Source organism: Rhinolophus ferrumequinum, chromosome 3 (genome assembly GCF_004115265.2).
Source record: "Rhinolophus ferrumequinum isolate MPI-CBG mRhiFer1 chromosome 3, mRhiFer1_v1.p, whole genome shotgun sequence".
In the NCBI taxonomy this organism is placed as follows: domain Eukaryota; kingdom Metazoa; phylum Chordata; class Mammalia; order Chiroptera; family Rhinolophidae; genus Rhinolophus; species Rhinolophus ferrumequinum.
This window is the reverse complement of record NC_046286.1, coordinates 1,497,196-1,514,788: the sequence shown is the minus strand read 5'-3', so window position 1 is coordinate 1,514,788 and position 17,593 is coordinate 1,497,196. Positions and strand designations below refer to the sequence as shown.

At 48.9% G+C, this 17,593-nt stretch overlaps 1 protein-coding gene across 1 annotated transcript; it reads right to left on the bottom strand.

The window, feature by feature from the left end:
• Positions 1 to 499: 499 nt before the first annotated feature.
• On the bottom strand, positions 500 to 12,015 carry MUCL3 (mucin like 3). Its single transcript, XM_033099581.1, has 5 exons — positions 11,853 to 12,015; positions 5,343 to 5,852; positions 2,662 to 4,448; positions 1,141 to 2,412; positions 500 to 646 (listed from the first exon to the last, which is right to left on the bottom strand). The coding sequence occupies exons 1-5, from the start codon at positions 12,013 to 12,015 to the stop codon at positions 500 to 502; spliced, it is 3,879 nt and encodes a 1,292-aa protein (XP_032955472.1).
• Between the last annotated feature and the right edge of the window lie 5,578 nt (positions 12,016 to 17,593).

Below are 17,593 nucleotides of genomic sequence, written 5' to 3'. Positions count from 1 at the left end.
AACTCAGAGACAAGCCTGTTTATATGCACTTCAAGTAACAGCAGATAGAAATATTATAGATTGCTACTGAAATCGGGGCCTCTATTCTCAGTTTCCCCCTTCCCATAATCCCACCTCACAAGTCAGATCTGGGCATTGCCTTCTAAGGCTCCTGAACTTCCGTTAGCCGTGCTGCCCCTCTCAGGACTCAGTGTCCTGTATCGGTTCCCACCCCGTGTCCATCAAACATCTTTTCATTCTCAGACTATCATCTTCTACAGAGAACACTTGCTTGTATTACTTATTCCTTCTTTTCTATCCCCCAAATTCACATCCTTCTTGCTTATCACCTCATCCCTTCACCAGTTTCAATAAGAACACAGCAGACGAAGGGTTGACGCTGTTAACTGTCAGTGCTTTGCCCTTCCTGGAGTCCAGGAAATGGGAATTGTGAGTCTAATTCCTCATCCAGGAAAGAGGCAGGGCGTGGACGAGCTGGGGGTGGGCACTTTCTGAAAGGTCATCGTGAGGAAGGGATCTGGCCCACGCCGAGAGTCTGCTGCTCCATCAGGTAGACCGGGTAGGAATTGGGGCCCCCGTCGTCCTCCGGATCATTGTCCTCGGCGGTGTGTGTCAGCGCCCGGCGTGTTCGTGTCATGTAGGAGACCTGCGATTGGGGGGAAGGAATGAGTACCATTTGCCATGCCATTTGCTTCCTCAACACCCCATCTCAGGCCCTTTGGTTCTCTTCTTCCTGATCCAGACCTTAGGCTTGCTCCTTTCCCAAGATTCCATCAAAACTGGATCCTTATTCCAGCCCCAGATTCAATACAGAACGCAGGCCTCATCTCCACTTCCTTCCTCTGTCCTATTTCCCTTGTCCTCATATCCCCTAATCTCACATCCCAGACTCTGTCTCCAAGCCCCAAATTTTCCCTCCTCGACACCCTTTTTCCTCAGCCACAGCCTTTCCTCCAATTGTACTTTTCATGCATCTATATTGTCTTTCCCCATCGTTTCCACCACCACTGCCCCCAGTCCCATCTCCCCCACCACCATGCCTCTTCTCCGACACTCATTGTTCCCTCTAGTTCTGATCTATAACTTCTCCTCAACTCCTGTCCCATGGGTTCATTCCCCTAGAGCATCCCTGTTCCTTACCAAGAAGATCAGGCCAAGGAACACCAGCAGGAGAATCACAGCCACCAGGACCACAATAACTATGGCCCACGGAGGAAACGAATCACTCTCCCCTGTCTCTCCAACGTGGAGACCTCCCTGTGAGCCATGTTTGTTCTGGTGTGGATGGCTCTTGTTGCCTGGGGCTTCTGACAGGATAGAACTCAGCTCCATGCTGGATGTGGAAACTGTAAAAGAACCAATGGACACCAGACGCGTACTCTCAGACATTTCTTGATGACAACAGGAAGTCGTGATAGATTTGTCTCCTGTAAACTTGACTGGAGATCTTACAGTCTCTGTAGCTGCTGTGTTTTTTGCTGGGTTTTCTGTGGGCTTTATTGAGCCTTTTATGGTCTCAGTGGCCAGTGTGGTCTTTTCTGAGTTTTCACTAGGCTTTGCTGGGAATGGAGTGGTGTTTTTGGTAGGTGTGCTCTTCTTTGTGTGTACTATAGGCTTTTCTGAGGCTTTTGTGATTTTCTCTGTGGCTGCTGAGGTCTTTGATGGGTATTCTGTAGTCTTATCTGAGCCTCTTGTGATCTTCTCATGGGCCGATGTTTTCTGTTGTCCACGTTCCGTAGGCATTGCTGGGGGTGTTGTGATCTTTTCATGGGCCGATGTGCTCTGTTGTCCATTTTCCGTAGACATTGCTGGGGAGGTTGTAATCTTTTCATGGGCTGTTGTGCTCTGTTGTCCATTTTCTGTAGACATTGCTGGGGGTGTTGTGATCTTTTCATGGGCTGTTGTGCTCCATTGTCCATTTTCTGTAGGCATTGCTGGGGGTGTTGTGATCTTTTCATGGGCTGTTGTGCTCCATTGTCCATTTTCTGTAGGCATTGCTGGGGAGGTTGTAATCTTTTCATGGGCTGTTGTGCTCTGTTGTCCATTTTCTGTAGACATTGCTGGTGGTGTTGTGATCTTTTCATGGGCCGATGTGCTCTGTTGTCCATTTTCCGTAGACATTGCTGGGGAGGTTGTAATCTTTTCATGGGCTGTTGTGCTCTGTTGTCCATTTTCTGTAGACATTGCTGGGGGTGTTGTGATCTTTTCATGGGCCGATGTGCTCTGTTGTCCATTTTCCGTAGACATTGCTGGGGAGGTTGTAATCTTTTCATGGGCTGTTGTGCTCCGTTGTCCATTTTCCGTAGGCATTGCTGGGGGTGTTGTGATCTTTTCATGGGCCGATGTGCTCTGTTGTCCATTTTCTGTAGACATTGCTGGGGATGTTGTGATCTTTTCATGGGCCAATGTGCTCTGTTGTCCATTTTCCATAGACATTGCTGGGGGTGTTGTGATCTTTTCATGGGCTGTTGTGCTCCATTGTCCATTTTTTGTAGGCATTGCTGGGGGTGTTGTAATCTTTTCATGGGCTGTTGTGCTCCGTTGTCCATTTTCCGTAGGCATTGCTGGGGGTGTTGTGATCTTTCATGGGACGATGTGCTCTGTTGTCCATTTTCCGTAGACATTGCTGGGGGTGTTGTGATCTTTCATGGGACGATGTGCTTGTTGTCCATTTTCCGTAGACATTGCTGGGGGTGTTGTGATCTTTTCATGGGCTGTTGTGCTCCGTTGTCCATTTTCCGTAGGCATTGCTGGGGGTGTTGTGATCTTTTCATGGGCCGATGTGCTCTGTTGTCCATTTTCCGTAGACATTGCTGGGGGTGTTGTGATCTTTTCATGGGCTGTTGTGCTCCATTGTCCATTTTCCGTAGGCATTGCTGGGGGTGTTGTGATCTTTTCATGGGCCGATGTGCTCTGTTGTCCATTTTCCGTAGACATTGCTGGGGGTGTTGTGATCTTTTCATGGGCTGTTGTGCTCCGTTGTCCATTTTCCGTAGGCATTGCTGGGGGTGTTGTGATCTTTTCATGGGCTGTTGTGCTCCATTGTCCATTTTCTGTAGGCATTGCTGGGGATGTGATCTTTTCATGGGCTGTTGTGCTCCATTGTCCATTTTCTGTAGACATTGCTGGGGGTGTTGTGATCTTTTCATGGGCTGTTGTGCTCCATTGTCCATTTTCCGTAGGCATTGCTGGGGGTGTTGCAATCTTTTCATGGGCTGTTGTGCTCCATTGTCCATTTTCCGTAGGCGTTGCTGGGGGTGCTGTGATCTTTTCATGAGCCGATGTGCTCTGTTGTCCATTTTCCGTAGGCGTTGCTGGGGGTATTGTGATCTTTTCATGGGCTGTTGTGCTCCATTGTCCATTTTCCGTAGGCACTGCTGGGGGTGTTGTGATCTGTTCATGGGCTGTTGTGCTCCATTGTCCATTTTCTGTAGGCATTGCTGGGGGTGCTGTGATCTTTTCATGAGCCGATGTGCTCTGTTGTCCATTTTCCATAGGCGTTGCTGGGGGTATTGTGATCTTTTCATGGGCTGTTGTGCTCCATTGTCCATTTTCTGTAGGCATTGCTGGGGGTGCTGTGATCTTTTCATGGGCTGTTGTGCTCCATTGTCCATTTTCTGTAGACATTGCTGGGGGTGTTGTGATCTTTTCATGAGCCGATGTGCTCTGTTGTCCATTTTCCGTAGGCATTGCTGGGGGTATTGTGATCTTTTCATGGGCTGTTGTGCTCCATTGTCCATTTTCTGTAGGCATTGCTGGGGGTGCTGTGATCTTTTCATGAGCCGATGTGCTCTGTTGTCCATTTTCCGTAGGCATTGCTGGGGGTATTGTGATCTTTTCATGGGCTGTTGTGCTCCATTGTCCATTTTCTGTAGACATTGCTGGGGGTGTTGTGATCTTTTCATGGGCTGTTGTGCTCCATTGTCCATTTTCCGTAGGGATTGCTGGGGGTGTTGTGATCTTTTCATGAGCCGATGGGCTCTGTTGTCCATTTTCCGTAGGCATTGCTGGGGGTGTTGTGATCTTTTCATGGGCTGTTGTGCTCCATTGTCCATTTTCCGTAGACATTGCTGGGGGTGTTGTGATCTTTTCATGGGCTGTTGTGCTCCATTGTCCATTTTCCGTAGGCATTGCTGGGGGTGTTGTGATCTTTTCATGGGCTGTTGTGCTCCATTGTCCATTTTCCGTAGACATTGCTGGGGGTGTTGTGATCTTTTCATGGGCTGTTGTGCTCCATTGTCCATTTTCCGTAGGCATTGCTGGGGGTGTTGTGATCTTTTCATGGGCTGTTGTGCTCCATTGTCCATTTTCCGTAGGCATTGCTGGGGGTGTTGTGATCTTTTCATGGGCTGTTGTGCTCCATTGTCCATTTTCCGTAGGCATTGCTGGGGGTGCTGTGATCTTTTCATGAGCCGATGTGCTCTGTTGTCCATTTTCCGTAGGCATTGCTGGGGGTGTTGTGATCTTTACATGGGCTGTTGTGCTCCATTGTCCATTTTCCGTAGGGATTGCTGGGGGTGTTGTGATCTTTTCATGAGCCGATATGCTCTGTTGTCCATTTTCCGTAGGCATTGCTGGGGGTGTTGTGATCTTTTCATGGGCCGATGTGCTCTGTTGTCTATTTTCCATAGACATTGCTGGGGAGGTTGTAATCTTTTCATGGGCTGTTGTGCTCTGTTGTCCATTTTCTGTAGACATTGCTGGGGAGGTTGTGATCTTTTCATGGGCCGATGTGCTATGTTGTCTACGTTCCGTAGGCATTATTGGGGCTATTGTGATCTTTTCATGGGCTGTTGTGCTATGTTGTCTACCTTCCGTAGGCATTGCTGGAGAGGTTGTGACCTTTTCATGGGCTGTTGTGCTCTGTTGTCCATTTTCCGTAGACATTGCTGGAGGTGCTGTGATCTTTTCATGTGCTGTTGTACTCCGTTGTCCATTTTCTGTAGGAATTTCTGGGGGTGTTGTTGTCTTTTCATGGACTGTTGTGCTATTTTGTCTACTTTCCGTAGGCATTTCTGGGGGTGTTGTTATCTCTTCATGGGCTGTTGTGCTCTGTTTTCCACGATATGTAGGATTTGCTTGTGTGTGTGTGTATTTTTCAGGTGCTCTTGGTGTCTCTTTTGGTTGTTCTCTTTTGTTAGTCTTTGTTAGTGTCTTATCTGAGGCAACTGTGGTTTTATAATTAGCATCTGTTGTATGATCATTTGTTTTTTCTCTCCTTTCTGTGGTTCTTACAGATTTGTATGATGTCTTTGTGACTGTTGTGCTTTTTTCTGAGTAATGTGTTGGTTTTTTATTGATTTCTGAATTGACTGAGTTGTGAGGAACAGTTGTGGTCTTACGTGAGGTGGTTCTTTTACTATCTAAAGTAATGGTGGTAATTTCTGATGGTGTTACACTTGTATTTTGGTTTCTTGTTACTGTTTTGCTTTTCGTGGTCTTAGAACAGGTTGTTTTGCTCTTGGGTTTTTGAGTTGGAAATTTGGTATCAGACAATTTTTTGTGTGTTTCAGTGGAGTCAGCCGAATCAACAGAGCGTCCATTCCGGATAATTGGGTCTTTTCTTTGATTGCTGTGGTTTTGTTCAGAAGTGGGAGGAGCTACATGATGAGTTGTAGAGCTTTTGGGATTATCAGTAGGTTTGTGAATAAACTTGAGATGATGTGTGGTATTGCAATGGTGTTTGGGCTGATGTGTTTCTGTAAGTTTAGAGCGGTCTGGAGGGCTGTGTCTTGAATGAAGAGCAGCATGGTCAGAGGGGGTACTATAAACAAGGCCTGGAGTAGGAGGGGATAAATGATCAGATGTTGGAGATTCACCAGCTTTGTGAAGTTTTTGAAATGTGATAGCACCTGTAAAGGGATAAAGTCAAGTAAGAAACTTTCTCCTTGTTCTTCCTTGCTTCCCGGTCCACTTCCATCTCTAGGTGTCCCATTAGTACCCCAGATATACTGTACCAGCCGTTCTGCTCAGAATACTATGATATCTAATCCCCATTTTCACCTCCAGTCTCTGAACATTTGTTCAGGCTGTGTCTTCAGCAAGAATGCCGCCTCACCCCTTCTCACTTCTATTCTTCAAGTCTCAATTTTAGATTTTTCTAGGTTTATGGTGTCTTTCATGATTCTTCCAAGCAGATAAGATCTAGCTTCATCTCAGTGCACAAAAAAATTTTTTGTGAATTACTCTTTCCTGCTATATTCAACTTAACATTACAGATGTTTGTGTGCCTGTCAACATCTACCCCCTGCCCTGCCTACCAAATTATAAATTTTGAGAGCAGATATTGAGTGGCATTTTGATCCCCAAGTGCTCCTTTAGGGTTTATATAATACTTTGGAAATGAAATTCCCTTTCCATGACAGCTAGAAGAAAGGAAATAATTATCAGAATCTTCATCTTTCTATAACATTCCAGTTCCCAAATGTAACAATGTGAAAGACTGAGGTAAGATCTCTGGCAGAACTTCCCCATAAGGATTAGTAAGCAGACACACAAGTAATGACTAAGAGAAGGATATGAAGAGGGATGGAGGATGAGAAACTTTCATTCTGATGATGGAGTTTGGTCTGGATGAAGGGAAGTAGATTAGATGACTCAGCTCCTTGGTTCCCCCACTGGACCCCGCTCTCAGAAGCTCACAACTAAAACCATCTGAGATAGGTGAAGGTGGCCCTCTTAAAAGAAAAAGGTATCTGCTTGGGGGGTCCTAAGAGGAATGAACGAGGCAGCTGGATTCTGGGAGAAACTGACTGTTTAAGGACAGGGTGTGAGGGAAAACACCCCTATCAATGAATAGATATGGGACTTAATCCTGTGGAAAAACAATCACTGGGGACAGAGGAGATGTCTCTGATATCTAGCCAGGAGAATGAGAGAGCTAGTGTTGTTACATAACAGAGATTTCTAGTCTCTGTTAGCTCAAGGTGGCAACCAGAACCTGGGCACATTCCCTATCCCAGGAACCCATAGTCCACCCACCTCCCTGCTGACAAGGAGAGTTAGGGGCTGGGGAACTCAGTCCTTAAAAGAAATATGGGTGGGACAAGAAGTAGGTGAAGGTAGTAGAGAAGCCCAAGTCGCTGGAGGCAATCAAGGTTAGAAAGAAAGGAAGGCTGAATTGTCAGGCCCTCGCTTCGCTACACCAGCCCCATTCTCTGGTTGCCTGGCAGCTGTACCATCACTCGCTCTCATTCACTGGACAGGCTGGGCCAGGCTGTTGGCCTCACAGATATTGTTTCTGAATTCTCTTCTATGGTGATCAATCTCTCAGCTCCCCACAAGGTACCTTAAACACTGTCAACGTCCCCATTTGACGGCTGAGAAACTTGAATTTCATGGAGGAATGGTGACTTGCACACAATCCCTAATGATAGCAATGGCCAACTTTTCTTGAACATTGACTGTGAGACAGGAAGGTCCTACAGAGGAGGACATGTATTAACCCTCTGAGGTTGAGAGCTACTTGTTATTCTCCCCTTTTCACATATGAGAAAACAATGTTCCGAGGAGTTAAGTAATCTCCCCAAGAACCCTAAGCAAGTTAGAGGTGGAGCCAGAATTGAACATACATTCTGGGCTCCCAGCCCCTGGGCCAAGACTCTTACTGGTGAAGACCACACTACATGGGCTGTAGGTCCGCCAGTCTCTTATGGAAAGAAGAACGGACATTTCTGGAACCCCTGAAGGATGCTGTTCATATATTCGTTTATTTAATCTTCACCACAAACCTGTGAAGCCATGTATATCTTACTGTCTTACAGGTGAGGAAAGGAAGCTCAAAGAGGTAAAATCATTTGCAAAGTCAGGCTTTCCACTACACCCCAGATGCTTTTAAACATGGTAAGGGGTGAATAAATATCCACGGAGTGAATAAATAAGCAAAAGTGCAGAGTGGCAACTCCGCTGGCCTTAAGGGATCAGAGGACAGGACTGAGGTCCAGCGGGGTCCATCACTAACTTTGTTTGCATCCTGGCTCTGGTCACTTAAATGGTCTGAAGCCCCATGTCTCCAGCTGTACATTAAATAACAGTGATGTCAACTGCACCAGCTTAACGTGAGGATGAAAGGAAGCATGGAGCATAGAAGACTTGCACAGCCGACTCTTCAAAGCTCTTAGTGAATCTGAATGGTAGTCTTGAAACAATCTCATGCTTTGCCCTGTTCTCCTCCTGGTAGCAAGGGGAGCCTGAGCTCACGCGGGCCACCCCTAGATTCTGTAGTCGCGGTGTCTCTCCTGACCTACCTGCTCCATATACCTCTGAGGCATTGCTGGGCCACTTCCCCCCGTGTATTAGCAACATAACACTCACTCCTTTCTAATGTACAATAAATAGTTTAACTTCCACAATGGTAGGGATTTTTATTTGTTTGATCATTGCTGTCTCCAGCCTAGAACAATGTCTGGCCCATAGGAGGCACTTCATAAATATTTGTGGAATAAATGAATGAGAGAATATTTTGAGACTGACGAACTCTTTAAAAGCCTTGCCAACAACTTTTCATTATGCACATTAAGTAAAAAACAAACATATTGTGACCTCCTAGGTTGGAAGACCAAAATGTAACTTCTGCCATGTTAGTAATTGAGCCCCTGAGATGAAAAGATGGTGAAAGGCCTCTAGCCCACCATTCCCGGGATACCAGTTGTCATTTAGCCACAGGAGCCACACAGACTCAGACAACTAGATCTTAGAATTCAGATCCACATCACACAGCTGTGGAGACAGCAATTGTAATATCTGCCCCTCAGAGATGGCTACTCCATTGACAATTAGTCAGAGCTCCAGGGATTCCCTGGTCCTGGGCCAGCCGTGAGGCAAATCAGTGACTAAACCCACAGGACAAGATGACCATCTCTTCTTTCTAGTAGACCTGCTATTGGTGACAGCTACATTTCCCTAGGAAGTTCTCACCATGAGATAGTCATTTCCCTAACTACAATAGGGCCTATAAAGGACTCTTTTGGTACTGAGGTATAGGCAGAGAGAAAATCGGGCTTCAGCAGAAGACACTGAAGGTGGATGCTTAGCCTGGATAAAAGACTAAAAACCTCCCAGCCTTGTTTCCTGGGGAGCCTGTGGATCTATTTGGCCTTTCCCCTGTCCCCTGTTCCACTGCTCTGTACCTGTGGGAAAGGGTGGGGGGAAGGGCTGGTACTGTGAATCAAGTGTTCACCTTCACACTTAATGATTTCCTTGACACCAATCCTATATTTCACCTTTGCACTTTTTGTACTTCAATAAAAATGGGATGGAAACTGCCAAAGAAGAATAAAAACAAATCCCACAACATCAAAACTATGTACAATTCCAAAGATCTATTGAATCTGCTTTATTCACTTGTTTGAAAAGAAAGTGGACATGCTACTAAGTGACTCATGCCAGCAGAGAAGCCTCCCCCAAAAGAGCATTTCTGGTGTTTCTTGCTGTCCTGCACCTCAAAAATTTGCAATAATGTGTGTAATGCTTGTTAAAATGTCAATACAGCATAAACTCAATATGTGACCTAACACACAGACACATAAAAAAAAAATTAAAGAGAAATACACTCAATTGGTTGCCAGGGTGACCAGGAAGTATTAGAAAAGATTTTATTTTTCTTTCTAGTTTTTTCTATTTTTCAGTTTCTAGAATGAGCATATATAGTTTTCGAGTCTCCGTTGACATACATTTTGGTTTACGAACGCTGTAAATTTTATGGATCTATGGTATCATTAGATAGTAAAATTCATGCTAAATTTGCAGTTTTAGGGGTTGACTTTAAAGGTCTGGAACAGATTAATCCATTTTGCATTACTTGCTATGGGGAAACTGTGCCTCGGTTTTCGAACGTTTCAGAACTCAGACGGTCTTCCTGAACAGATTATGTTTAAAAACCAAGGTACCACTGTATTATTTTTGTCATAGAAATTAAATCAAATAGCATTTACTGTAGGAAAAGTTCCTTTTCAGAGTCTCCCCAGGGCTCTGGCCCCACCTGGGTACTGACTGGTCCTTTGGATAAATGACAGGTATCCCCCAAAACTGTGGGCTAAAGGTCTCCATCCACTCCAGTCGTCACTCTGCCCTCTTCCTCCAGCCTCTCTCTCTGCCGGATACAGTCATGTGCTCACGTCCTGACCCTGTCCCAACCCCAGCCCGGCCTCAAGCCCTCCCCGCCTCGCATGCGCTCTTCCTCTCATGATCTGATCATCCAGCTTCCCTTGCCTTCCCCACCCTCCCCTCTATCCCACCCAGCCAAGCTCTAATGCGGCATCTCCCAGACCACACGCACCCAGCCCAGAGTGTCCTGTTCTAAAATTCAGGTTCCAGTCTGCCCTGAGCCAGCCCTGTGCCCTCGAGCAAAACTCCCTGAAGAGTGAATGTGTGTGGCGTTGATTCATGACTCGTTCCCTTCTGCCTCTAGAGGTTCCTCTTCCTGGGCCTCCACAGGACAGGAGGTGGTGCAGAGCAGCAGGGCACAATCAGCCCGACAGGAAGGGGATAAGAAGGTGGTGGCATGTGGGGCTGATGGTGGCTCTGGTGCCTCTGTCCCCAGACCCTCGAATTGGGGAAGCCATCAAACCAGGACACAGATGACGGAAGGCACAGCTGAGACCTAGCAGAGGCAACTTGAAGATTCCTCAGCCACTGTCCCTCTCAACCTCCCAGCCCCCTGTTCTGACCCCTATATGACGCTGAGCTCAGGGAAGGGGAAACTTCCTCTAATTTCACCCTCAGTCAAACACACGTGGAAGGAGGAGCTGCTGCCTGCCCTACCCCAAATACTGCCCAGAGCTCCGAGACTCACGACTTTCCTGGCCTGGCCCCAGCAACAGCGCCATTACCGTGGGTGACCCTGCCCAGCACACAGTCTCTCAGAGTCTGTTTCTGTGTGTTTACCTTGTAAAGACCCTCTTGCGAGTCACAGAGGCCTCCTCTAAACTGCGCCTGGGTTTGGCGTCTCCACTCCCTGGGTTCAGTCACAGAACTGTTTCTTAACTAAGTGAACTAATGTGGTGATTTCACTTTATCTTATAGGGTCTGCTTAGCTCGTCAAACTTTCACACATTCATTTTCTCATCGAAGCCCTGGAATGTTTCCCAGAGTGAAGTGGAGACAAAACCGCACACTCCTTATCAAGTTGCGGTGAGGATTAGTAAGTAAGCCTGTGTAAGTGCCTGGCGCAGAGTAAATGCTCAGTAGGCACCGACAATTGGTACCGGCCAGGGCGCATTCCTCCCACTTTACAGATGTACGGCAAATTAAATGGGCCGGAGCTAGGCCTGGACCCCAGGTCAGCACTGACCAGGACTCTCACGGGAGAAGTGCACCCGGCCTCCCGAGGGCCGCGGCCAGTGTGGAGTGCCGGAACCCTGCTTGCCACCACGACTTTGGGCAAGGCCGTTAACCTCTCTGAGTCTCACTGTCCTCATTATAAAATGGGATGTTATTAACCACCCCAGGGGATTTGAGGAGATAAAATGGGATGAAGTACCTTGAGCACCTGCGAGTTTCTTGCGCTCAGCAGATGCTCAGGGAATGTTAGGTCCCCACTGCTGCCCACCGAGGACTGCCAGCCCATACAGTGTTTTCACGCAAGCTAGGAGAAGGCCCCCTCTGGGTGCCTGCGAGGAGCAGAGCGTCCACTAGACTTCCTCTCCAACATGCCCTTTAGTCAGCAAACTTGAGCAGTGAACACCCTAGACAGCTGTAGGCAGCAGCCCCACACCACCCCTTCCCACCGCACATTCACCTGCTGTCCATTTCTGTGATTGGTCATTCAACACTATAAATGCTAAGAAACAACTCCTCTCTGTCTTCTATCCCCCTATGTCATGGGGACCCCTTTGCCTCTGAGGGCATCTTACCTGCCTCTCGAGAAGCTAGAAGGAAGAGGAGGCAGCAGTGGAGGCTAAAGGTGGGGCGCACGCAGTGGGCCAGCTGGGCCATGCCGGACGGACTGCGCTGGACGACTGCTTTAGGCTGTGGGCTGGGGCCCCTCAGCTTATATGGGGCCAGGTTGGGCGTCATGGGGGCTGGGGCCCCTCAGGCCTAAACCTTAAACAAATGGAGCAGCCCCACCCCACAGGGGTGCCCTGATAACGGGAGACCGCAACTGCTATGTCAGGGAGCCAGGTACCTGGGCGCCTGCCACAGGGGAGGGATCTAGGGGAGGGAAAAGAAACTGGGAGGGGACAGACTCCCAACCCAGCCCCAGCGGAGGGAGGGGGGTGGGTTGGGGCGGCCTCCAGGGTCCTGGGGAGGTGGGAGCAGATGGTGGGGTTCTAGAAGGACTTAGTGCTGCCTGGGCAGGACAGGGAGGGGGAAGGTTGGATGCACGGTTTGGGTTCGGGAGGAGATTGTAGTTGATTCTTCTCTGGCTTTGCATTCCCTCTTCCATCTCTGTCACGTCAGCCCAGCTCTCCACACCCCTTACTCACACATGGCCGCTCTTTTTGCCCTGGGTGGAGCACCCACGAGTATCAGGTGAAAGAGCAAAGGGGAACCCTCACATGGCCTGCCACTGCAGACACAGGCGCCTCCGGATGTCCAGAGATGACAGAGCATGTGGAGACAGTGGGGTCAATGACGGAAACTAGAGACAAGGCAGACCCAGAACCCAGGAACTGATGTCACACGCCTCACCAGGGCGAAGACCGGTCCAGGCCGCCCAGAGGACTGAGACAGAGATCCTTGGCAGAGCTCTGCCTCCCCCACACTCCCTTCTCCTACCTCAGCCCGGCGGCCCCCTCTTTGTCTCAGAGCCCGCACCTCTGTCCACCCTATACAGAAATGCAGATCCCTCATTTCTAGGATCTCCCGGAGTCTCCCGCTTCCCTTCCTCCTGAGTCTTTGTCTGAAGAAAGCATTAGCTCAGAGACTGCCCAAATTCATACGCGGGGCCACCAAGTGGCAGTGCTTGGAGCTAGGGTGGGGAGGACAGACTGGGGGGCGGGGGCAGCAGTGCTCTAAGAAGAGAGAAAGCTGTGGGTCCAGGGGCCAAGTCACCACCCCTGTCTCTCACTCAATTTGTTCATGGTGGGTCTTCTGTCGTGCTAAGTAAGCACCCAGCAGAGAAGGCCTTCGCCTTGGTCACTGCTGCCTCCCTGGCCCCTGGGACCGTGCCTGGCACACCAGAGACCATCAGTAAGTGTTCAGCAGGCTGAAGGGAGGGGAAGCCAGGGCTGGCTACTGCCCCTCTGGGGGAGCGGCGCAGGCGCAGGGAACGGAAAGGGCCAGGACCTAGAGGGCGAGAGGCCAGGGCCTTGGGGCAATGGGGCTCATGGGGGGACATGAGGTCCAAACATGTGAATTCCTCCCATTACTGGCGTGACTAGTCCCTCAGCCCTAGGCAGGGCTGGAATGGGTGGGAAGAGGAGAACCGGCCAACTGCTTATTAATGCGATTCATGGGAGATTAATGAGTCTCCATGGACTCAGGCCAGGAATGACTGCTCGGAACTGGGCAACCTCCCTCCCAGGCAATGCGGCCTGCAGGCTGCAGACACCGAGGCAGAGGCAGGCCGCCCACGCAACTTCCTCCGGACTCCAAAGCGACTGACAACCCCCTTTCCGCTAGTCTGTTACCTACCCTTTCCCCAGGGAGCCAGGCCTCTAAGAAAGTGGTTCTCAACAAGGAGAGGCCATCTGATGGTATCTGGAGACATTCTTGTCACAGCTGGGAGGGGGCTGCTGCCAGCATCTGGTGAGTGGAGGCCAAAGATATTGCTAAACACTCTATAATGTACATACCCGTCCTCACAGCAAAGCACTCCGCAGCCCTGTCAGTAGTGCTGAGGCTGAGACTCTCTGCTTTCACTATGTAAGTAAATATCCCCCCTTCTTTGTAGCCGCAATCTCCCCAGAGGACCCCGGTGTCTGGGGTGGAGGAACCTGGAGAGAGGTGGAAGCTCAAGTATAACAAGTGTGTTGTGTCTGAGCTACAAGCTGAGGGGCTGGTCACAAAACAGCCTCACCAGCTACTGACCCGCAAACATTCACGGAGCAGCATGCTCATCCCCTGTGACAGCAGCAACATCAGTTCCCTTTGACAGATGAAAATAAACAACCTCAGATCAGGAAAACAACTTGCCCAACGTCACACAGCTGGTAAGCAGCAGAGGCCAGATGTGGCTGGTGCCGTCCTGATGGCAAAGCCCGAGCTCTTGGGCAAATGCAGTGGCTGGGAGACCAGTGGAGGAGATGCTGTTTTACTTAGCAAGAATTGTGTCCACCACCCACCCAGAGTGAGCTAAGGGACATCACAGAGCAGGGTCCCTCACCTGTCCTGAGTTGGGAGAATAGGGGGTCTTGGGGAAGGTAGGAACCAGCCCAAGGGGCCTCCGTATGGAAAGAAATGTGAAGGGGGAACCCTTGTCCTGTGTCCTGGGGAACCCAAGCAAAGTGTCCTGAGCTAAGGAGTGTCTCTGAGAGTTGGGGAAGAGCATGGGAATAAGAAGAGAGGAGAAACGGGAGCAAAGGTTCCAACTGCCCAGAGCCAGGCTCTGTGAGGGTTGGAAGGCCCCTGGAGACATATGTCCTGGTCCTTCCTTCTACAGATGAGAAAACTGTGCCAGTGAATCGACAGCAGGCTGAAGGCAGGACCAAGACACAATCTCTGCCTCCCTCTGGGAGAGGGGCAGTGGACTTCCCCTCACACAGTTGGTGGGGGAGACCCAGGGCCCCGGGAATCTGCCCGTAGGAAATGGTCCGTCCCAGTTAGTGTGAGAAGAAAGCTTTTTATTTCTTTTAGTTTTGCTTAATGGTGCCCCAAATGTCTCTGTTTTTATTGAGGTAACATTGGCTTATAACATTATATAAGTTTCAGGTACACAACGTTAGAATTTGACATCTGCATACACTACTATAGTGCGCGCCCCACCACAAGTCGGGTTCCATCCTTCACCATAAAACTGACCCCCTTTGCCCATTTCACCCTCACCCCCGCCCCTCCCCGCCGTCCCCTCTGGTAACCACCAGTCTATTATCTGCTTCTGACTTCGTTTTTGTTTTGTTTTGTTTGTCTGACTGTTTTGTTTTGTTTTATTGAATGAGTTTGTTTAGGAGAGGAAGAAAGAAGGCCAAAGGTAGAGTGGCATTTGACCATCCTGGCCCCGTCCCTTCACTTAACAGAGTAGCGCTGGCCGGTGGCCTCTTGGTGGCAGCTGTAAGGGGTCACAGAGCCACAGCCACACCCCACACTCATCTCCTTCTGGAACTGGCAGGCCTGTGAGATGAAGGGTAGATAGGATGGTTAACCAAGGGCCCTAGGAACCTGGACTGCCTCTTTCCCTCCATAACTCAGATTCTCAGCACTCCTCTGCCAGCAAAAACAGTAATACTAGTGAAGCAGACAAATTTATTGAGCACTTACTATGCGCCAAGCAGCTAAGTGCTTTATGTACATGAGCTCATTTCATCCTCCAACAGCCCTTTGAGATGGTTACTATCGTTCTCATTTTACCTAAGACTCTGTTATCCCAGTATTATCTATATCACAGGGTTGCTGTGAACTAAAACAGATACAGCACCTGACACATAAGTGCTATTTAAATATTACTATTAGTAGTAGTAGTAATAAGGAAGCTGGAGCACAGAGAGGTTAAATAACTTGCACAAAGTCACACAGCTATAATGGTAGGACTCAAACTGTGGCTCCACAGAGCTGATACTTCACTGCCCAGAGCGGAATTTAGTGCTTCCATGGGCTGGATGGCCTCCATCTCAGTGGCCCCAAGCCCCCATCTCTGCCTGGTCAGTGTTTCCTCTCAGCCACCCAGACTGGCGTTCCTTTTTCCCTTGCCCCTTCCTAAGGGTGGCAAGCTGTCATCTGCCTCCCTGAAGCCCTTGTTCTTCTCAAGAGTCCTGGGGCACCAGGTCCCAGCCCCACTGGCCTTGGGGACCCATGCATTCAGACCATAGCTTCACTTACCTTCTTGAGACCGTACAGCAAGCTGACAATTGCTGTCACCACAGTGAGAGTGATCAACACAATGGCCCGGTCTGGGACAGAGCCCTTTTCCTGAGGCTTCGGGAATGAGGAGCAGAGAGGGAAAGTGACGGAGGCAGGTGGGACCTCACCCACCCACTCCCCACTGCCCTCCATGACTTCCCACTTTCCTTCTGTGACACTCCTGTTTATGCAACTCTAAGACCACGTTTCTCTGTACAGTTCTCCCCTATTCTCTCGGGAACAGAGTCTCAATGGAGAGGGTTTTAAAGGGCTTCAATCCAAGTCCCATGTCCTCTTCCCCGACACCTGCGGACAGGTCTGTCGGTCTCTAAACTTCTCACCGACGTCACATCTCTCCATCTTTTCAGAACTCTGAAAACCTTTTGAGGAAATGATCAGGTAACAGATATCTGGTTATTGGCCTAACCAGAGGCTTGAGAGGCACCAAATCTCCTTAAGAACTGGAGACTAACAATTGTCACCCCAATAAATTTAATAATAAAAAGAAAAGAACTGGAGACAGCCCCCAATATACTGAAAACAAAGCTCAAAGCAGGCACTAATGCTTGACACCTGAACCTCCACTTCTCTCTCCAGGACTAGAGGTGCCCACAGAAGAGTAGGAGACAATGGGCCCGACCAATATCTTACTGGTTAACGACCACAGGCAAATACGTGTGCCTTACTCGTCGGAACACTGAGCCCCGGGGATGTGGTGGCCACTTCAGCTGCTGTGGGATTGGAACCTCCTGAGACAGCTCCGCTCAACGTGGGAGTCCCAGGAACAGTTGAAGCAGTTCCAGGAGCTGTCGTGGGGGACACAGATCCTGCTGGGGCAGAGGGGAAAACGGCTGGAAGAGATCCAAGCATGAGCAGAAGCAGAAATTACACCAGGCGCACTCTCAATCAAAATCCTAGCAAGATTTTGGTAGAAATTAATGGACTGATTCTATAAAAATGGAAAGTCTGAGAACAGCCAAGACAATCTTAAAGAGAAACAGAGTGGAAGACCCCACACTAGCAGATTTTCAGTCTTGCTAACAAAGCAGCAGTCACTAAGCACAGTGGCCCTGGAGAAAGGACAGACACACAGAACAGCATACAGTCCAGAGAGAGACCACACATTTATGGTCACTTAACTTTTAGTAAAGGCACTGACACAATGCAATGGTGGGGAGAGACAGAGGGTTATTCATAAGGGGAAGAAATGAAACTTGACCTGTACCTCCTGTGTATGGGCACAGGAGTTAATCTGAAATAGGTCATAGGCTTAAACGTGAAAACTAAAATAATAAAACTCCTGGAAGAACCCGTATGAGAATATTTTCATGACCTTGAAGTAGGCAAAAGAATGTCGTAGGCAGGATACAAAAGGCACTAACTACAAGACAAAAAGTTGATAAATTAAAGAGCAGAAAGTGGGTCCTTGTAGAGCCACCAAAGCCAGGACACTGCTTCATAAGGTTTTGGGGACCTTCTGACTTACGCATGGCCCAGCCAGGAAGCCCCACCCAGAGCTGCAGGCCCAGTTAGAGTGCTTCAGAGATGGGTTGTGCAACAGAAATATCACCTGGCAACGGTGACACAGTTCCTGAAGCGCTCCCAGAAACGGTTGGGGCTAAAGTCTGAGGATTGCTGGGAAGACATTCAGAGGTTG